This window comes from Microchirus variegatus (assembly GCF_963457635.1).
Source record: "Microchirus variegatus genome assembly, chromosome: 15".
Classification (NCBI taxonomy): Eukaryota; Metazoa; Chordata; class Actinopteri; order Pleuronectiformes; family Soleidae; genus Microchirus; species Microchirus variegatus.
The window spans coordinates 20,540,186-20,563,806 of NC_139816.1; the positions used below are offsets into that span (position 1 = coordinate 20,540,186).

General features: G+C 41.4%; 1 protein-coding gene across 1 annotated transcript in view; it reads right to left on the bottom strand.

The window, feature by feature from the left end:
• adarb2 (adenosine deaminase RNA specific B2 (inactive)) overlaps nt 1–22,577 on the bottom strand; it is a gene marked incomplete at both ends in the record, with an annotated part of 213,178 nt that extends 190,601 nt beyond the window's left edge. The window contains one exon of the mRNA XM_083901602.1: nt 22,475–22,577. Coding sequence (XP_083757728.1) covers nt 22,475–22,577 — 103 coding nt within the window. The remainder of the gene's footprint in view (nt 1–22,474) is intronic.
• Nucleotides 22,578–23,621: the final 1,044 nt, after the last annotated feature.

Genomic DNA, 23,621 nt, shown 5'->3' on the forward strand with positions numbered 1-23,621 from the left:
ATACCCTCGTTTTCCATCTATAATGGTCCCACTTCCACAACATTACAGGACGATGTGTGACCCAGAGCTGCTCCACTTTCTGGCTGCCTCCCTGTAGACCCCCCCCTCTCTTTTTTGTGTTCTCTTCGTAGGAGCCCTCTATACGCAGCACTCCCTAGTAACTATCGGTGGTGCAAAGTACACACTCACTGACATGGATGGCTACCCATTTGAAAGGCAGCTGGGACCATCAGGACAGTGGCTTGGATTTATGGTGCATTTGCAATCTTTCTGACCCCTCTGGTAGAGAGCAGGAACATTCAGTGTTGGCAACCGTCCTGAAACAAGACACTGAATCATGACCGGTTATGGAGCTGATCTCTGACCTCCCTCAGGTGGAGAGGAAAGAAAATAATTTCAAGATAGGAATCCAGTAGCATTATCATTGAAGGCAGGTAGTTATAAGTCAGTGTATAAAGCTGTCCCAAGCGATTATTTTTCAAAGATTATTTTTCTAGCGATTATTTTTTCAATTAGTCGACTCATCTAACGACTAATTTTACGATTAGAGTGTGCGTGCGTGCATGAGTGCGTGTCTGTGTGTCCGTCTGTGTGACTCTATTGAACGGAATCACTAGACAACAACTGTCTAACGTAGCGTTTATCTTTGGTTTACTACTACGACTGCTTGATAAATGAACATTTCAGGGCGGGGAAGGGGGTAAATCAACAGCGTATATGGAGTTTTGCTGCCATCCTGAAACAGCGCTCCAGGGTGTTTTCGTTCCAAATGCTCGTGCATCGCTGTTGTACTGCTGTGGTCCGCCAAAGTAAATTTGCATAGTCTGCAAACAACCGCATTGTTAGAAGAGTTAAGGGTAAAAAAAATTCCCACACTTTTGAAGACCGTAGACATGTTTTTTTTGCCGTTTGTTCCTCGGTGCTCCCGCTACTGCTTGCCACTGCCATTGTTATGAATTCTTCTTCTTCTGTTTTAAACTCACGCGCCAACGAGCGTTCTAGTGCATAATTTGCATGTGTTAAATAATTTCCACGTGATTTCTTAAGTTGCTTTTGTCAGAACTGTAACATTTATTTTAGCCTAATGGTGAATACTATTAGAAAGGGATATTTGTCACAAGCGGTGGCTGTCATAGGCCTCGTCATTCAATGCAGTGAACACAGCTGGATAAGAATGAGGAGGGAACAAGACGATGAGAGAACCATCATGATCATGGAGATGATGGTACTAAAGATGACATAATGCCTTGTGGGGAGATAGGAGTGCGAGTGTCTATGTGGGTGGGCTGGGGGGCGGGGGGGTCCTCACTGCAAAACAAAACTAGCTCTCACTTTCTTAAGCTCAATTAAATGGCTTGTGACATTGCTCATGTGAGGGCATATCTGCCGCGCGCCACTTGACTCCCGTCATTAGGGTGTGATGGTGCCAGGCTACACCAGTTTTATATGGCTATTTTTAGCAATAATAACCAGCTGGTGAATAGAGATGGCTGTGAAAGCGCTGGGGGGGGGGGTTCCTGCGATCGTGTCATGTTGAGTCTGAGGCTCCAGGGGATGAGAAGTGACAACACTGTCTTTGCTGTATTTCTGTTAGTGTGATTAAGGCAGGAAACAAAAAAGAAGAAGAGTGATGTCACTTGTGCAAGTGTGATTATAACACAGGTTTTCTCGCTCTGACGTTTACCTCACTGCAACACCTCGTTGTTTGCCAAACAGGTGATTATCAGAACAAATGGGTAAAAAAAAAAAGTAAGAGGCATCAAAGTAACTGAAGTCGCCTTGTTATTTGCCAGTCTAATTATAATGCGTCTGCAGCTCAAACAGCCACTCAGGTATAACGCCCTGGCTGTCAGATGTAAACAAGGCTCACAGTTGCACAGGAAGGAAAATCAATCGACATCTGTTAATTTATCTCAGGCAAGAGACCAAATTGAAAAATGGATTGCCCGATGTCCACTCGACGCAAATCTGCATTGTGGTCAAGGAGCGATACGTCTCAGCACCTGCATAATGCACAATAATAGGCTTCGCTGCAGTTTGGCCAAGTGTGCAGCTAATAAGGATTAGATTACCACCTTGGCAAGAGAGGCAGACGATGATGAGCAGGTGTGTGAAGGACTTCATGCTGGAAGCTAAAAACTGGTTGATGAGGAACAGAGAGAGAAAGTGACAACAGAAATCTGATTATCACAGTGTGTTTTCTGGAACTATTTTCACCCATGGTAGTTAAAAAATCAAACAGTAATTTCTTCTGCAGGAGTCCTGAAAATTCATGTTTACCTTGTTACCTTCAGTTAATATAAAATATACTTTAACCAACACAATAATAGTCAGGAAGTGGATATTTGATTGTGGTTATACTTAAATATAAGATATCCCAGCCAACATGTCCATGTGGGCCCCATAAGAGGTGTGTGGCTTCCATGGTGGTCTGACCTGTGTTTTACCACTTCAAGCTCAGGCTACCTGGGTACTAAGTGGGTTACGAAGTGGGCATGGCCTTCAAGTGGGCAAATTATGCAGCTTCCATATGGTTTCAGTGACATGGGCAAACACGTGTGGAGCCATCATGGAAACCACAGACAAAGACCCGCTTGGGGCCTATATTGTAAACCTAAATATAACTCTTATGGAACCCACATGGACCTGCTTGTATTGGACTGATCTAAAATCTTAAATACACATTGAATTATAATGCAGGACAACACCATCCCAACAAATGAACATCAGTATAGGGCAAATTACAAGCCATCGTTGATCTTAAACTATAAATCCAGTCACTTTTTTTATCCAATGAGATATTGTTAGTTTGTTTTGCTGTCCATTAAAACTGTGACATGGACCTGTAGAGATGTTTGTTCTTTCAATGACTGAGCCACATAACACAGATAAACCCTGATCCACACATTAATATTAGGATGAATTTAAAATATTGTTTAACAATTGATAAGTTAGCTATAACAAACACTATCAAGGGGTCAAGATCTTCTTTAATTTTGTATGTCATGTATCTGAACTGTCCTGTGAGAAGTACAAACCTCTAAAAATATCGATAAGCTTTCATGAAGTTATATAAACAGGCTTAGTCCACATTTTCTCCAGTCTCAATTGATTTACAAGACATCTGGCCCAGCTGTGAATTTGATTATATACTTTCATTGTTATATCATAATAATAGTAATCAACTTTAATAAGCTCTTATATCAACCTTCAACTACAAGAAAGTGTGATAAAATCACAATATCTTTATCATGTAATCCATACTATTTTTAGAATGCATAAAATGTTAATTATTTTTAATCAAATCTGAAAAAGAACAAATAGACACAAAGCAAAGAACATAGAGCAAAAGGAATATTATCTAAGTTACAACTATAATCCATTATTTACTGTTTTGTAATTAAATTCATGTTTAAGACATGGATCATTGGTCTGGAATTTAAAGCTACTTCAGTAATAATCAGTCTGCAATATTAATATTATGATTGTCTTATTTTTCTTAAGTGTATCCATTACTACTTGCAGCATCTGGAACAAACATCCCCTCAGGGACCATTAGAGTTTCACGTTGTTTTATCTCATCTGTGCAGGTGATGTTAGCGGCTGAGTAAAGTGTCTCTTGTAAAAAAGGTAAATCCTCACTGGGAGCAGAGCAGTCTTCATTACAGAAGCCTAATGAGTGCAAATGAAACACAGTGGATCCGTCCACCATTCAGGGTTGACTCGCTCTTTTGCTGTGACCAGACTAATGATAATGTGCTCTCCAGTTTGAACAAAGAGCCAATCCATATGCCCTCTCGCTCATTACATAACAGCGCTCCAGCTCACAGCCAGCAGGTCTGTGGGTGATGCTAGAGGCTAATGTGTTTGTGTGAATGCATTTGGCTCATTTTTCACTGTGTTCATTACTGCATTATTTAAAAAATCACTTTGAGATGGCGTTTCACGTAAAATGTTCTCTGCTCTGATGTTTCCCCAGTGAGAGACAGTGTAAAAAGCGATGTTCACGATGATACTGCTGTGTGTAAATAAGTAAAGGTAATCAGTGAATAAGCGTGGCGTAAATCATTTAACCTCTTCTTCCCCGATGCCCTTGCTTCCGGGGGCCTCGTCGCATGCAGCAACAAACACGTCATAAAGCCATGTCTAACTTTAATAAACACAGACATGCTACATACCCACAGGAAGGTCAGAAACTGGGCTAAAATCTCATCATTTTTATTTTTTTCACAATTTGGTACCGAAGAAATCTCAAATGGCACAGATGGTGCCAAACTAGAGAACACCTTGGCATATCTTCACTAAAACCTCTGTAACTTTGCTCTGCTTCACTTCACTAACATCTGACTTTGCACAGCTAATGTCCACATGTTAGATATGATTTCCTTGACATTTTAAGCTCCTACTACATATTTTAAAGGTGTTATTTATTTTAAAATGTAATATTTTATTAGGCAAGAGAAAAAAAAGAATTTATTTATGCTGGTAACCATCTGCATTTCTACACTTCTGGTGTACACTCCTACACCCCTCTCACGATTGCAAGCGTGCCATCGCTCCGGCAACAAGTGACACACTTGTTATTTTGTGGCAGGTGCAGATAAAGTAATTTGATAAAGTAATTTTGATTAATTTGAGGGTTGTTAGGGGCACTTCTTGAGGCCAGGACAGGTCACCCTCCATTTGGCTTAAAGGTCCAGTGTGTCCAATATGGGTGAATATATATTCAAATGGCAGAAAATGGTGATAAAATAAAATAAAAAAAAAGATGTGATTTTATTTGTTATTGTTTTTCAATTTCCCTGGAATTACCCTTTTATATTTATATCAGGCAGCGAAACAAAACCTAAAAGACCAAGGTTGGAATTTAAAAACCGCCAAGATTAAGGGTCTATACATGACATGCTTTTGAACAGTGAATAGAGTTGAAAGCTGAGAGGAATTTCAAAACGGATGCAGAATCTTCTTCTAGACAGTTAAGTTAAACTTGGCTAACTAAGTTAGCATCATAGCTCAACTGTCGAGTTCTGTTTTGAACTGTTCCCTCGGTTTTGTATGGCAGCCGCCCCGGTGGTGGTTGTGGCTCGGGGCAGAACAACCAACCACACACACACCAGCAGACACATACAGACTCTTTAAAAAAAACTAAACAAAATGAACAAAAAAAATAAAAAAATACATTTAGAAAGGATGTGGGGTCCCCAAGTATGTGACTGTGACTATGAGTAGGATGGTGTCTCTCTCTTTCTCGGTATGTGTCCAGGCACTGAAAGGTATACTTGCCTGAAGACAAATAGTCCTTTGACCTCTGTATGAACCAGCAGCCTCTGGTGGGTGATAATTCATGACCTGCTGGACTAGGAGGGAATCCATCTCTCACCCTGCTAAGGATGAATGTGATGATGAACGCATCCACTTGCTGCTATTTAGATAGCCCTGAAGTCACAGCCATGACAAACTGCCCACACAGAGAACCTGGACTGAGCCTTGTTTATGCTGTTTGCCCATTCAGCACCACGCTAGGGCTGTACAAACTCGAAATGTGCCACAGGGAACAAGTGCAAACTCAGGGTCAATTCAGAGCAGTGAACTGTCTCAGTGAGGCTGGTAAGTTTTACTGCAGCGACTGAAGCATACAGTATACATACTGTACTGTTCAGTATTCATAGATGTTTGCAAATATAACCTAAGAAGCAACAGGATGTATCCATAGATGATACAAGAATGGTCCAGAAATTAGCCAATGTGGAAGTGTCTGAAACCTGTATTGTGTGGAATTTCCGTCAGGGGCGAGGTCAGTGTAACAAATGGAATTTCTTTATCAATTTTCTTAAAGAAACAAATGACCTTAGATAAATAGCCATACATCTCACCAAACATTCTACAGAGGAGAACCCACAATCCCTCCACTCTGTGTCTCATATAATGCGATTGCCCTCTCACGGCAGTTGTGTCGTAGAAAACAAATCCATTAGACATGACACAGGTCAGGATAATCCCCCCTCCACCACCAACAACGTAGCTATTTTTAAACATTGTTAAAACAATGTTTTGATAATGAGTAGCAGTTTTTCCACCGTTCCAGAGGGGGGAGCTGCGCTTCTGAGAGCGGGTGTGCTGATTATGTCACTTCCGGGTACTGGCCAATCACAAGACAGTTGGGAAGGCTCTACGCTGGCTGGCCAATCACAACACTCTGTCTTCTCTGGGCGAGGTTTCGGCTCGTTTAGCAACTAGGAGGTTTTTGACAATAATAACAAGTTAATGTATGTAAGTAGACCTCCATAACTAACATATATGTGCAACAGGACCACTCTATGTGAGCTTTAACTTTTTTTTTTCAAACTTTTGAATTAATATCCAATAAAAACCTGACAGCACTATTGAAGACACACGAAGCACAGATGCTTTTCACAAACTTTTCTACTTTCTACACCACAGTGTCAGACCTGTGGAGCAGGAATGGTCTCATGCAGATATCAGTCGAGGTCAAACCTTGAAGCAGATACAGCTACAGCAGTAGAAGGCCACACTTGAATCCACTTTATCACTGTGTCCCAATATTAACTGGCAAGTGTATTCGACACCTAAATGCTCTTCATGCAACAAACGGCATCTTATGAGGCCTCCATGACCTCCTGACCCTGTTATTTCTTTGGCAGCCAATTTAGTTATTGAAGCCTCAGTCTCATCTGACAGCTGGAAGAATCTCGCTTTAAACAGGAGTTGAGGATATAATAGCACCTAGCAGCTCAAAGGCCACCAAACTGACCTGTGATGACTTCTCCATTGTTGTGTCCCTTGTCTTCAAGCACAGACTGTACTTGTGTGTGTGTGTGTGTGTGTGTTCATCCGGCCGGCATTCTTTCATGCACACATATTCTCCCGATGCTCGATTCTCCACCAGTCTGCACGAGTGCAGGCGAGAATGTCTCTCCTTATCCAACTGATGGTCCATTCAAATGACAATGAACCTCCATCACACTAATAGGGGGAGTGGAGAACAAAGAGCAGGCTCTCTGCAGTCAGCAGGAATAGCAGGAGGATTATCACTGCTATCGTCAGGACTATTATCATTAAACCCCGCTGGCACTCGCTCCCCCTCCTTCTCCGCAAAGCGACGGGTCACAGTCAAGTTTACTGCATCACAGGTTTGAGTTCAGCTCGGAGCCGCACTGTTGTTTTAGTGGCAGAACCCTGGTGTGCTGTGATCAGTGCACCAGAGGATTAGTTTGATTTCGGTTATTGTTTCCGAGCATTTAGGTAATGGTTTGTATTTTGGAAGAGGCACTAACCGTAATTTGAACTTAATGATACGTTTAACTCACTGACTGTCATACAGTATAAGCTGTGCAGCTGTTCGAACACAACCTACTATAGTCAGCTTTCTACTGTACTTTATCTCCGCACTGTCATCATCTGCATTTGCAAGTATAGGAGTATTGAATTTTAAAAATGTCTCCAATAGTCGCTGTGTCTATCTTGCATTTACTTGTTCTCATTTCACTAGAAATGGAATCAGATGATTTCAAAGCAACCACAAGCTGTTGGGCATTATGCAAGGTTTTGTAAAAAATTAAGCATCATCATATCTTAACTTTCTACCAAATTAAAAATAAACATGGTTCCTGCCTCGTTTTTTTTTCACTCCCTGTTGTTATTTGATCACATCACACATGACTGTGTCTCCTAAATCAGCTAAATAAGGGAATGTTTCTCTTTTTTTAGTTTTCTTCACACAGCCTTGATTAGTGTGAATTATTATTATAGCTGGCAAACTAACACTAGCTAAGCTATAAGAGCATACTTAGCCATTAACTTAGCTATAAGCTACATCAACGTGAGGCTGCGAAAGAGGCATCACAGACTAGCAGTGCATTGAGTGACCAACCCCACGTGACTAATAAAGATCATAGTAGTAATAAAATGTTTAATTTCTATGTGTGCGTGCTGGGGGTGGTGTCCAAATAGCATCGAAGAGAACATACATTTAATATTAGTTTGAGTAAAAGAGCATTCTTTAACTATGTTAAATTTAAATTCCACCAAATCTGTAATGTGGATCAGATCCGGATGAATCTTTCTCTGTTGTTAAAGTGTCTGATCCTGCATACACACAGTTCCATAAGATTTCTCAAAATAAATTATAATGCTTTGTGAACTCATCACTGGGTAGATTCTTGGCAAAAAAAACTCAGTTTGTGGGTTCATCTGTGCCTGCATATCTGGGGCCTCGTTCTCCCCGTGTGTCCTTTACGCAAAGCAACATTCATAGCCCCGGGTCTCACACACCCTTCACCGACAGCTCCAGCCCCGGAGCTCCACTGTGGGATTGTCAGGGCGGTGGAGGTAAAGGTATAGTGGAGGGGGTTGGGCATGAAATTTTCCATCATGCCAAAGCTCATCCAAGCACACCAGTGCCAAAGCACCATATGTGTACAAACAATTCAACTGAATCTGATTCAATGTATACTCAGGCCTTATCTGGGTGAAGCCAAATACACCCTGAGCTATCAAAGGCAACGGATGAGTGATTGGAACTCTCAGTTTTTTCGGCAAATGCAAACACATCTATTACGCTTCACTGCTTCAAGCTGTACAAATCAAAATTGGTGCAGCAAGGAGGAAAAATAAATACCATGCTGTGTGACTGTTAAAACTCAGAAAAAATGGACTTCATATATCATAAGGATCAGACTCTGGGGACAACTCCAGCTTGGCCAGTGCTGGTCGCCCTTGCGATGAAACGCAGGACATCAGACAAAGTTAATGCATGCAAAGAGTTTTTCTAAATACCTTTTAAAGGATTTGCAAGATAAGCCCCGACAGTCTCTCATAGAAGGAGCCCCTAAAGATGCTTGAATCGATGGATGAGAGAGGATTTACAGTCGGGTGAAGAGGGGAAAAACTGTTATTTAATGCTTGCATGTGAACAGAATAATGAAGCAGGCAGGAAGCTTGCATGTGTGTTATTATCAATGTACTAATCCACCATTAAGCAATTTCATCAGCCACATGAACCTAATGTGCATTTATTCCAATGAATCTACCACCATCATGCATGCAATGCGTACAGAGTGATACAGAGTGGGATGGGAAAATCCCAGTGCTCCAAAACTGACCTCGTGGCACAGATAATGCTTTGTTTCTTGCTCACAATTTAATGTCTGAATCCTTTGAGATACATAGAGTGGAGGCAAGCACAACTGACCTTTTGCTAAAGCACTGTTAATGCCCAGCAATTGGCCAATCGGAGCAACCACAAGCACACACAGTGGACCTGTCAAGCATTGAATCTTAAGGCCCAGGACATTCTGTGTGTCTACATAGGTCTGTGTAATGTAAATTCCATCTACCGACCATACATAGACAAACACGTCCAGCCCTAGTTTGAGTTTATGTGGACTGTATGCACCAGCGTCCTAGTCCAGTAGTGGTGAACAATAATGTTGGTCAAAAGGGATGAAGAAAAAGACAGTATGGACACTTGGCTTAAAGTTATGCGAGGGGCTCTTTGTGCACAGTTCCAAAATCTGGGCTGCAACACAATTTGTGCGTTATCAGAGGCAATTGCTCAGCAAGGGAAGCTCCACTTCCTCTAAAATGTCATTAAATAAATGATAAAATATGTACCGTTTTATTTACATGTCAAGACTAAATGACTAACGGCACAGATTTTTCAGACAGCGATTGGATAAATGAGGAAAAATGGTCACTCTCAGGGAAGCTCAGCGTCTCTGGGAGTCAATGGAGCAGAGGGTGGGCATATTGAAAAATATACACAACACCTTTTCTGTCTCAGTCCCATGCAGATTTTGCAAGTGTATACTATAATAGTGTTTCCATAGTAGTGTTACAAAAACAATGGAGGACAGTAACTGGGACTGAAATGAGCTTCGCCTGTTTCAAAGACCATCAACTGCCACTGGAATAGATCTGGGGTCATGTAAGCGGAAATGTGAAGCAGCACTCACATGACTTGGCCTTAGGTGTCCATAACGCTGCAGCGAGAAATAATTGTGTCGTTATTTGTTACTCGTTAGCATCATGGTGCCTTCACACCAAATGTGAAGTCGACTGTCACATCCTGTGAGTTTGGCTGTAGGATCATGTTAAATGACATTCCTCACCCAACCTGTGAATATTTGCTCATTCTCTCCCAGGTTGGGTGTTTCTATCTACCGTTCTCTTACAATCTCAGTGCTTTTGTGACTTTGCCTAATACATGGTTTCCACATACATAAGGTACAAATGATGCAAACGCTCATCTGATTTGCATCACCCTGCGTGAATAATGTGAAATCGATTATTTTTGTAAGTAATTGTAAGACAAGAAATCTGCAGATATTTCGTTCTGGTTCAGGTTCTGATGCAAATAAGCAAGTGATTAAAGTTGTAAATCTGCCACTGTTATGATTGTAAGCTGCATACAGTATGTGCTGTACAAGAGCAGAAACCTTGACAGATGGAGCCCAACATTACTATGGGGGTGGGGGGTGGGGTGGGGATATACAAAAATGTCAAACATGCAGTGGTGACAGAACAATGGTACGGTCTCCTCCAGCTGCTCAGACTCATATTAATGACCTAAAACAAATCCATCAAGGATGGACAGCAGTGATTATGATGATTGAGTGTCCACCTCACACAAAGTTGTAGGGACTCACATCAAGGTTAAGAACAGTATGGAAAAGAGACGTGCGGAAGTGTCTCAACGTGGTGAACTGAACTCCTGCGGAGGTTAAGGTGCAAGACCGTCTCCGACCTCTGGAGAGAGCCCTCACTCTTGGAAAGGCCGTCTTCGTAAAATGTTCCTTCTTATAATGGATGCCGTTAGGTAAACCCCCCCCCCCCCACATCTATTCTTGACTAAAGTCCTCTTCATTAGCGTTATCTCAAATAGGCACCCAGTCTGATGGCGAGAGAATGGATGGGTTAAGCCGCTTCATCCAATTTCATTATTCCATATGAGGCGGGGTATCAGTGGTAACTTTGCTGTGTCAGCACAGAAGACGGGCCAGTCGTGCTGTCGTGTGGCTGAGCCATGACATCAGTGCAGGGGTTTAAGTCACTGAGAATGAAGCAGTTAGTCAGCTGATCAGATAAAGTGGGAGCATTCCTGCGTATGTGATTTTAATTAAAAAAAAGGAAATCATAGCTTACTTGCAAAAAAAAAAAAAAAAAAAATTCTCATGCACAAAGTCTAACACCTTCTTCGGCTATTTTCTGCTGCGGAAATATGTCCGTGTTCACAGTAGCTGCTACCATGCTGTGAATACGCACAAGCAAACCGGAGGCTGACAACAACAATAACAACACAACTCGTGAGCGGCTGAGAAGTGGAGGCAAGAGGACAGAGAAGGGGGGGGGGGAAATGAAAAGAGACAGAAAACTAAACAAAAGACGTGACAGAGGAGGAAGATGTGAGAGGGGAGAGGGGGCTGGAGGAAGAGTGAAACTGCAGACCGTCAAACGATCTGGCCTCTCTCCAGGCATGATGACTCAGGGACGATGGCACAGTTAGAGCTAATTAGGATCATAAACTGGAGAAATGTTTTGCCACCATGATGTGTCGGGCACTTCCACTCTATTGGCATGACTTCACATTAGACATGAAAGCTTGTCATGACAGTGTGCTAAAACTATTCAGTTATAAGTATGAGAATAAGAAACAGCCTTCGCTGAAATCAAGGACGGTTATGTCTTTTATTGGTTGTTTTCTATGATTAAAAATCAAAGTCGGCATACTGTCACCAAAATATTAAACTATATATAAACTCCTTGTTTCATCAACATCTAAGAAAAAGACATTCACGTCACTAAGACATAAAATAGAGAAAAGCAACAAAACCTGGGGATATTTTCGCAACTAAATAAACGTATGGGTTCAGTTCTAGATTGGTACTGAATCAGGAAGATCAAACACATACTGTACATTATAAAAAAATAAAAAAAACGTATGTCCTTTTTCTTTTTGAAGAATTGTGGCATTAATTGCTATACATTTCTAAAGTATTAGTATTAAGTATGAATCATTTCAGATTTACCTTTTCTTCCTCTGACCAAATCACGTGGCATTGCTCTTATGGCCAATCATAACAATTGTCCCAATATAATTGACATTAATAGCAATATGACATCAATTTATAATAATTCAATGTTTATGCATTTTACTCTTTCTTCCAATTTCACTCGGGAGCAAAAATCTATCTTTAATTATCCGACACTGATTGCAATATTTATCAATATGGACTGATTTGAACAGTTTCTGTGATGACCTATTGAGCCACATCGCCCATCTCTATGTTATTACATGGTAATGAGCTAAAATAGATTTAGTAGCACACACACACGGCGAGTGGACTGAGCTTCACATGAGGAAGCCAAGTGCCGCTGTCCAGGGCTGTTGCAGTGTTTTGACCTATCACTGCACAGCGGGGTATCAGGCTGTGCCATCGTTAATGTACAGTATATCGCAGACATGTTTGAGCCTGGTGTCGTGAATCGAGGCCACGGCGTCTTATCTGAAGTAAAGACCAACTGTAAATCAGCGCCCCCCCCCCTCCTCCTCCTTTCATCAGCTGCCTCGAGAGATGAATATAAGTGGTTTCCCAATGGTTTACAAAGAAGGAAGTGATAGTTTTATATCTTTGGGGCCATACAAATACAACAAATCACACAGTATGGGGAGGAAAACATCTGCTGTGTGATATAATGCCCCCTGTGACATAAAAGGACGAAGATTGTTAAAAGCTGCAGTGTGTAAACTTCCCGATTTGTGTTGTTGTTGATGGTATAATATATAAAAACGACGTAGCAGTATTTGCATGCAGCGTCCTTCATCTATAACTATCAGACATAAGTGAGGGAGATTTTGTGTAGCCTGGCAGGGAGGGAAGAGGTGGACGGGGGGAACACGAAGTGTTTATCCGTTTGCCTCGTTGTGTTTTCAGTCATACTTATCTAGCGCACAATGTTGCCGTTTCCGCCGTCTGTCTCGACATGCAATAAATCACTTCCTGTGTGCGCGCACAAAGATCTACAGACTGCTATGCTGGGAAACACAGAGAGAGACGAACATTAAATATACACTTTCAAAACATTAAAGATTAATTAAAGATTTCCTTTTAAATCTGAAATTTGCAAGTCTGGTCTCATTTTTTCGCCTTTAACTCTATGGAGTGCCCCCTACAGTTTTGGAATGCATATTTTTATAAGACCACCGTGGAGCCACGTCCATGGTCGGCAATCATTTAAGCCAGAACGATGTTAACTGGTGTGTGGCAAAATAATACCGCCTTGATCGTATATAGCCAGTACCTGGCTAAGGTGAGAGTGTGTAGTGAAGCAATTTGTGTTTCTCGTGAGACTTTACAAGACCTCCTGATTCCGAGGACTCCGGGTCGGCAGCCCTGATCTTGCAAGGCTGGCTTTCCACAAAACAGACAGTAGGGGGAGTGGAGACAGCTCCTAATCTCCCCGCAACAAGCCATTTAACCATCACAATGACTCTGAAGCTGTTAAATTAGGGTAAAAATCCTGCATGGTTCCAAATTTAATCCGTCGGGATGTGTTTACTGAACGCTCGACACCCTTTAATAAAAAGTCACACATTATTAGAGCTGTGACTCCAAGATCACTGAAAGGGCTGCACTTTGACTCGACATAGCACCCGCAGCCTCAATGCCAAAATCTGACAGTGACAGCGAAGCAGCTTCCCTCTTCCTATCTCTCTCTCTCTATTTTATTTTCCTGCTACCATGAACTCTTTCAAGTTGTGCTTCCCCTGTGGACTGCACACGCACAAACACTGACAGGAAACAATGATGCCGCTGACTCGATGCGCTACGTCTCTGTTTATGAGGAGTGACAGCTCGCCACTGACTGCAGCACACCAGCATGTAACTGTGCACACACACACACACACATCAACCATCACAACAAGTAACAAGTACCTTATTCTAATCCTTAAACTAACCCTAACCTAAACCTAATAATAATCCTAACCCTAAAACCAAGTTTGAACCCTGAAAAAGCCCTTTTAAGTTGTGGGTACCATACAAAATGTCCCCAAAAGGTGAAAATGAGATTAAAAATACATGTACCCACACAGAGAGAGTCAGGTTTCAATCCGATACTATATTCGACGTGGACTGCCGGCCACAGATTGGTCAGAGTGTCCGACACAAGAATAAAACCGAACAATGCCGAACTGTAGATGAGTTAACCCTTTAACACTGAGCACATCGCAGATGATGCGTTTTTCCGCAAGCCCACTTTGCGTTAACCCGCAAATACGCGTCGGTTTGTGCCGTCGGAAAATTCGGAAACAACAGTTTCTGAAAGCTGACAAGTCGCACATCAAAGACAACATGTTATTATAGTAATTTCACTCGCTCTGTCGTAGGAAGCCGGCAAATCAACATATTAGTCACACGAGAGAGAGAGTTGGAAAAATGTCTGTACATAGTTTTCATTTTTTGGCCTGTTTGAGCTCATTCAGACAAAGGCTCAACCAAATGTCAATTGACATATGTGTTTTACTGTTCAAATTCAAAATTGAACACGCAGAATCTTGTGTTCGTGTACAGCTACAGTGTTTTTCACAATAAAACATCATTTTGAATTGTTAAAACAGTATTTTAACATGCAGTTAATTGCAAATAACTGCCAGATATTGAAAGTTATTCTGGGAAAAGGGGAAAAAGCACAACGCCTTTTTTGTTAAAATAAGCTAAAGTGAACGCTTTTAAAGGGTTAAAAAGACTTCAAAATCCAAAACACATGCGTTAATCTGGAACTGAAACATGTAAAAGCACCATCATATTAACCATAGCTACGATGTAGCTTAAGATGTAATAATTCACAGTATGGGAACTTGGTTCTTGTTCCCATAATGAAGTCCCCATGATGCGATTTAGGTCCCCACAAAATGAGTAATACAAGAAAAAAACACACACACACACAGACGAATCTATTCTAATACACACACAATGAAAACACAAACATATCATGTGATACGCTCCACAGTAATAATTTACATTACAGAGACACACACACATTAGCACAGTTAAACTATGTCGTAGTTCTCACACGTGTCCCCAAAAATAGTAGTGGCTCGAAAAGCTGTTGTGAACATATTGAACGGAGCGCAACACATGACTAACTCAATTAAATTGTATTTTTTTTGTCGCCATGGCAACAAGATATTTGTTAACGTGAGTAATACACTTATCTGTCCAAATGTGGGAGACATCGAACAACAAACTAATTACCTAAAAGTGTCATCTGTGAATTTTTTTCCCTTTATTAATCTGTGTCTGTGCCGTTTCATACTTGTGATTCATTTTCCTGCTGCGCAATCTGACCGAGGCGCTCTAGCACGTGAGTGTTTTTGAAATGTTTTGGCGTCAAATTTGTTTTCTGTGCCTGAACTTTAAATACAATTCCTCACTGCCGAGCTCCAAAAAGCCAAGAGGGACTATTATGAGATAATTACTAATTATGCTAATGTGCTAAAGTTGTGCTTTTCCCTTTTCCTTGGTCATTTTATCAGCGGTCCTCTAGAGACCACAGTCAGTCGTAATAACCTTTTTTTTTTTTTTCCACACAGCTAAACGCACAGTCGGTTAGAGGACGCCGTGTCCTAAACCGACGACTCCTCCGCCGCTACGCTTAATCAGGAAGTGCCTGTAAATTCACAGAGCCATGCATGTGCACAGAGGGGAGCGCCGCGCCGGCACTGACCTTCATTAACCTCATATATGCCAGCGGTGTTTTCTGTCGCAGCTCTTAATGTGGTTATCAGCACACAAACACAAACAAACGTGACAGAAGTGTTTCAGGGCTAAAACTGGAGCTCTGCATGTGTGAAATAAATGCCCGCGCTTCTCTCACAGAAGCGTGCGCGTGCTGTGACATTGAGCCATCCCATAGTAACCAGAACCAGTAACTTTACTCCGTTACAGCAGTCCGTCTGTGTCTCTGTCCACTGCAGAAAAAACGTGCTGTAGAATGACTGTGCACAGGGACTGTTTCGCCAGCTCACAGCCAAAGCGGAGAGAAGCGGACACAGTGACATGAATTGTGGGGATTAAAAATAATCCTGACAGTGACTGAATCATCATTTTATTTTTTTCCTCCATTTAATTTGCACTACAGCTTAAATTTTGGTCTGTTTCTAAGATTGCAACCTAGGAGGAGGCATATTCAAATATGCATATGTATATCTGTGCCTGATAGGTGATAATATTAATACTATATATGCCAATTAAGATGAAATGATTATACTGTATATGACGCTTGTGTACATAAGCTTGTTCTGTCATTTTATCAAGACTGTGTGTGTGTGTGTGTGTGTCGCGTTTATCTAAATTTCAATTTTAATTCAATTAAATCAAATAAATATCAAATAAAGAAAATTGCCTCATCATCACTCGTAATACCGTCTATACATATCTGTGCAACCTTATAAAAGGTTCAGTATTTTCTAATCTATTCATATCACAAATGATATTATATTATATGTCTAGCTCTACCCTGTTAACTTCGACTGAGGCCAGAGTGTTTTTTTATTTTATTTTTTTATAAATCTGCTCTTGCTTTAAAGGAATCTGACAGCTGCATTTTCTTTTAAGTCCCCCCCCCCCCCCTCAGTTTTTGGTCTTTGCTGGACAGATGATGGCAGTGAGTCAGACAGGAAGTGAGGTGAGACGTGCGAGTGCCCACGCTCGAGTTAACCTGAGGATTTTTGCTCCTACTTTGCTGCGAGTGGAGTTGAGGAAGTAACTGCTGCATGGAAGAAGTGAAAAAAAAAAAAAAAAAAAAAAAAAGAGGGACTGAACCAAGATAATCACAAACACACACACACACAGAGAAAGATGTATCTAACAAGGTTTAATGCTGATTAGCTCTCTATGTGAGATATAAGAGTTTTAAATCAGCACAAGCCAACAAAGGCAGCTGCTAGATATTAACAACAACAACAAAAAAAAAAGTCATTGTAGTTTGGTGTGGTGTAGTCTATGTCAGACACCATGTAACCACAATATGGCCAATTCCATTCCAGCTGGGAACCTCGGTTAAATCATTAACCTCTCACTTTTCCTGCTGTCTAATAAATGCAATATAGCTGATGAGAATATATATATATATAATCTTTTGAGGAATCTTCAATGTCATGGAAATCTGACAAATTAACAACCAACAGACAGCAAATGGTGATAATATGAAATTAAGTTAACGCAGATGTGTTTTTTTTTCCTGTTACAACCGTCAAAGGCAACTTTTAATTTTATGCTTCATTACAGGGGTTTTTTTTCTCTCCAGAATACTGTCAGATAATGGATCATCCTCCATGTGAAACAAAGCTATTTAAAGTAGTTTCTAAGTACACTGTGATTTACAGTCATCAGAGATACAAGCTTTTCATACCAAAATAGACTATTACGTGGAATTTACGTGTGAATTGAGGCATTAACCCTCAGTGCTCAGGCGGCACAGATCTGTGCCGCAGGTATAATTGTGCAGAAGTCACAAAATAGACCATTTTTCTTTCCTTTTTGTTCATAAAAACGAGCCGAGTAAACTTTGAACTGTGGTGTATTTCCAAATTTCAATTTTTGCATGGCCGAGGTTGTGTTGGAAAAAGGGATATAAAACACTATATAGTGCACATTCGTATACCCTCTGTATGTTTGAACATAGTTATGGAGATAAACAGCCAAAATGTTCTGTGTTTAAGGGTTAAAGTAAAATTTTCTAGTGTGTCAAAACACACATGGATGAAAAAAAAAATAACATGTCAGTGCATAATTGAGATTTGTTGAAAATAGACAAAAACTCCTCCGCTCTCCATGCTTGACCTCGGCCCTCACCTCCGAACTGCCTTTATCACTGTCATTAGAACTAGGAGCGAGGGTGCGACGGATGCTTCCTCCTGCAGAGCCGCCGTTTGCTCTGTCAGTCTCAACCTCAGCTGCTCGGCTGCACCTCAGAGAGTCAAAGAATCCCCCAGAGGGAGAGGGAGAGCGGAAGAGAATCAGCGGGATTTATGCCGATCGCCGTGACTGCCCCATTTTTGACTCTCCAGAGAGGAGCCTAAAATGGTAGAAGGTGATGACCCTCACCCCATTCTGCCCTGCACTACATAAACCGACCACCCCACCCCACCCACACGCCACCTCCCTCCTCCATCGGCGCTCTCACACACTCAACCCCTCTGCCGCCTCCCTCAGAGAGACAGCATAAATAGTAATTGCTACATAAATTATGTTCCACTGCGTGTTTTTTTTTTCCACATTTGTCCCTCGGCGATTCTGATGATTCACTGATATAATGTACTGTACGCCAAGAGTACAGGGTGATAAGCGTAGTTATAAAAATAAATAAATAAAAAAGAATAATAATATTGGTCCATAAATCTCTGTGGTGCTTATTTTTGTTGTGGGTGGGGGGAGGAAACGTGGATAAAAAAATGAGGAATACGTAGCATATTATGTCACTGTAAAACTGCTGCTGCTGATCGACAGCTAAGAAAAAGAACAAGGTAGGACATTACAGTAGAGTAGCAACATGGGAGGAATTTACTCTTATATTGTATTATCATTGTATTTATTAATGTTCAGTATTCAATTGCAACAGTGTGGTATATATATTATTATTATTTTTACTTAAATAAAGGATTTTTTTAAAGAATCCATTAATTCATTAGTGTTTTTCTCAATAATTAAAACAAGCTTTGTGATTTTTCCAATTTCTTATATGTAAATATATTTTCTGGTTTCTTTGCTCTCTATAACAAATAATAATCATGAACACTGATTCATTTTGGTTCGTGGACAAAACAAGGCATTTTGAGAATGTCATCAGTTCAAGGTCTGACCAACACAGATCAACATTTTTCAAAGTTTTACGGGCAAAGCGATGATGGAAATAAGCATTAGCTGCGGCCCTAATTACAATAGTCAACCATTAGTGTAACATCTTCACTAATGGTGAAAAGGTTTTTGAATCATAATCAAAAATCATACTAGGTTGAAATCCACCCTACCTTTAGTTACACACTCCTTCCCCATTCGTATTACTGAGCTATAACTGTGTGAATCAATAATCAAATTATTATTATACTGTTGCCTTAATGTAACATAATGTTAGGTGTTAGCACACTTACACACACACGCTCCCGTGTGTCGCTGGACTATGGCACACCTCGAGAAGGCTTTTATTTGTGGCACCTACGTCCCCTTTAGGCACATAACACAAGCGACCACACAATAAATCAAACGGTTGTGATTAATTAAGAGGCAGACACACAGTGTTGTCCATGAATCCCTCCAGGAGTGATGACACAGGTCAAACACTGTGCTTAAAGGGAGAGCAAAGGGATACAGAACAGAGCGAGGTGTGTTCCATGTGCACAATGCCGCACCTGACGGCAGCATTGTAACCCTGGACAATACTGTACGAGGAGGCAGCGTTGGGCAAACTGCAGCTGAGTAACAGCGGAGAGAGAGAGAGAGAGAGAGAGCAAAAAAAAGAGGAGGGAAAAAGCAGCTTGTGGATATGGTGAAGTGTGGGATTTCGAGGAAAAGACGTTGGGTGCCAAAAAGATGCGAGCGAATAAATCTCTGGTCTGCAATCTGCATCTTTGTAATCATTTGCATTGCATACTTAAAAATGAACAATGGCAAAAGAAGGGGAAAAAAAAATTAATCAAAGTTGTCGTGAGGAAACTGCTTTTGACCTTTGGAGTGCACAGGTTTAAGTCAATTCGTCCGACAAATAATCTGCAGGGATTAGGCCCCAAATACTATAAGCAGTAATCTCCTCAATTACTTTTTTTTGCCTTGAGGTCTGCAAAAATATTTGTGTAAAAAAAAAAAAAAAATCTCAAGATTTAGGGATGAAGGAATATGATGATGAGAAATGCTTCAATCACAAAGTGCAGGTATTTTTTTGATTTCGACAGCTTAAAAAAAAAAAAACTCTCTCGTGTGCAGTGAGGGAAAGAAAGAAAGAAAGAAAGAGAAAGATGGAGAGGGAAAGAGCGGGGCAGGCAGCTCGGACCTGACCGAGTGTTTCAGCTCCCTGAGCACAGTCACTCCAACCTCCCTGCCGCTCTGGACGAGTCAGCGGCCATCATCAGCACTTCCCAAAGACACAGTTCATTTACAAGCCGTCCCATGATATGGCCCCTAATGTCCCACGTTATCAGAATGAATCAGCGGCGCTGATAAATTAGCCGTTCGGAAACACACTGCGAAGCCCCGTCAGCTAATGTGCATGCGTTTGTGTGATACTCATATGCAATGCTTAATGTTGTGGAACCAATTCTGTCGTTTTCCATTATGTAAATACATTTGCCTCAGCACTATATTTTATGTATTGTCTGCCTTGTCTCAATTACTTGGGCTATTAAAAATCAAGAGGTTATGGAAATGAGGTGGCGGTTGTCTGTTTGTACTTTGATGACAAGTGCAAAGTGTTTATGAAAGCTCGTTATGCATTCAATTGCAGTCGGATACGTCAACACGCTCCGAGCGTTCATCCATATTCCACAATGCAACGGGGTGGCGTGTCAGTGTCTCCCAAGCATAAACAATGCAAATGATTGCGGGAGTCATCGGTTATACAAATAAAATATTACACGTCTGCGCTTTCGTCTCAACTCCTTTTATTAGGACGGTGCCAAAAAAAGTGGAAAATGGAAAGAACACACACAGACACACACACACACACACACACACACACACACACACACACACACACACACACACACACACACACACACACACACACACACACACACACACTCTCTCTCACTTACTTTGTCTGGTTTTTCCAGACACAATAAGTGTTTGATGCTTCAGTTTTGGAAACTTAGCAAAAACATCTCAGTAAACAATCATGAAAACTAAATCAGGGAGCATCGCTCCTGCTTAAAAGCACCTGACACGTCTAAATAACTTATTTTCTTGTGATTTTCCAAACGTTATTTCCCCCATTTTTTTTCCCTCTCTGGGCAGCACAGGATGAAAAGCATTCTTCAGCAAGCTGGACAGCATTTTAACATTGAAAAAAAAAAAAACAAAAAAAAAACCCAGTGGTAGAATTGTGACCATTTTCAAACTGGAGAAAAACACCATGTGTCAAAGTGAGAGGTGGTGAGATGGAAATGTGTGAGCAAAAACGCCTGTATTTTCCTACTCGTTTTGTGAATTTGCAGTGAGAAATGACATAAATATATGGACGTCATGTGGCAGATATATTGAACTTTACAGGGCATTAAACCACACAGATGATTTGTTTACCATGAGCTGCGGTCAGCACCTATAGATTGCGGCTACAGAGGAAGAATCACAGCGGCTCAATAGGAAGAAATGTCACCGTTATTATGCCTCAGCCTGGTGAAAATCAGCAGCTATTCCGTTTTAATCGCATGTATAATTGAGTGACTTCCAGTGTGTCACAGAAAAATGAACACGCCGACCTCTTCATCGTGAACTCTTCCACTCTTTGCACTTCACGTTACAATTTAAAAAAAAAACACACTCTAATAAAAATAATGGCACTGAATTTTACCCTTTCCTTGATTTATTAAAGCAACTGAAGATGTATTTTTTTCTTCTTTTACGTCTACCCCTTTTTTCCTCAGTTGTTTCAGGCCCAGAAGTGTTTCTCAAACTTGACACTTTATTGTTTGGAGTGTGCAGCAGAATTGAGAGCAGCAAGAGTCTCATGATTCTCATGATGGGGAAATTATTTTAAATAAGACAACAGGGAATTGTGAGGAATGTCTTAGATATGCACTTTCTTATACATAAAATATATATCAATTGTGTTACAGTCAACATTGAGCGTGTTTAACGCAGTAATTCAAATGTGTAATTATTTTAAAGTACTTAAGAAATTAAAGAATGCCGTTTGTTTTATTGTGGAAGTTAAACAGGATTTGTTGCCAAAGAGCGTTCTTTGTCTCTGCATCAAAATGCAATAGTTAAATAGTTTTAAAGAAAGACCATTCTCACGAGCTCACATTTATTATTTATACTATTAAAAGCAAATGTTTAGTTTAATTTCGTCTCGATAGTTCTGGATGTCAGAGACAATGAGGTTTTTTGTTTTTTTTAGGGACAGTGAACGCAGCAGCGGCAACTTCGGAGAGACAATGCGTCGTTTACGGACGATGTCGCAGCTTGTTATTGTTCAACCCACGAAGCGGGTGACATTTCTTTGTGTTTACACTTTTGATTGTTTTTATTATAAAAGAGCTGAAGCCGCCGCGGGGCTGTGAGCCAAGGCAGCGCACCCTGTGCCGTGCGCTCCGCTGCTCCGCCAAGGTGCGCACGACCTCTGCTCACAGGAGTAGGGGGGGAAAAAAGAATGACACACTCTCTCATACACACACACACACACACACGCACACGCAGAAGGATGGAAGAATAAAAAAAAAAAAGTGTTGTGAAAGTTTTACCTTTTCTCTTGCATCGCCTCCTTCTCCTCCTCTTCACCTTGCACTTCATCTGGCCGCTCTGAGCCCCGGACGCGCGGCTGCTGTTTCCAAGTACGGATGCCATCAGCGCAGCCTCTGGAGCTGGAGCGCAGGGAACAACTTGGACTCGGCGGCTCGACTCTGCTTTTGTACTTGTGTCGCCTCAGCCTCCGTTGCTGTGTGATAACGCAGCGTCCTCTGCTCTTGACGTGGACTCGGACTATATATTTTCAGCTCTCGCTCCAAACTGGAGCGGGTGGGGGCGCGCGCGCGCGTATGTATGTGTGTGTAGGGGGGGGTGGGGGTGCGCCTCGCTGTTCGCGTGTCACCTCTGTAACTCCAGCTCGCGGAGAGACTGTTTGCAGCGCAGCGTGGCAGCTCAGCCGCGCTTCTGCTCTCCTCTCTCCGCTCCCCTCTTCTCTCCACTCCGTCGGTTTTCCGCGCCTCTGCAGAAATTTGGGCATCAGCCACTTTGAATTCAATCATGCGGGGCTTCTATCTATTTGCTGCCGAGCTTTCTAATTAGGCTCCAATCCTGGCTTGTCTGAGAGTTGTGACATCAGCAGCGACACCCTCCAGCCCACACCCCCTTTATTCTTCACGAGTTTGTTTCATTTCCACACCAGTTCCACACACTTTTCTTTCTTTCTGCAGGGGCAGTGTCTGTTCTGTTTAGAGGTCAGAGGTCAGCCCGGTAGGGATGCTTGCACAAGGGCACTGGAGCAGGTGAGAGGCTTATGTTCTCCTGCTGGCTCACTTCTCCCATGCTGCCACAGCTCGTGTCAGGCTGGAAAAACAGAATGATGTGATACTTGAGAACATGAGGAGAAAAACAGACAAGAAACAAATCCCAGCTCGAGAAAAATCCTCATTGTAAACCATTTTCAAAAAAAAAAAATATCAAGTTGGTCAAACTAGTAATTTGAAGTTGAATAAACATCTGAATAAATCAACATAAATATTAAATTCACTTCAAGAACAATGTGACATTTTTTCATGTTCATGTTTTTTTTCTGGAAACTTTACCTTTAACTACCCCCTTTCATTACATGACCTCCCAAAATTAACTTTTACCCTTCGAACACAAAGCATTTCGGCTGCTTTTTTTCCATTACTATGTTAAAACGTG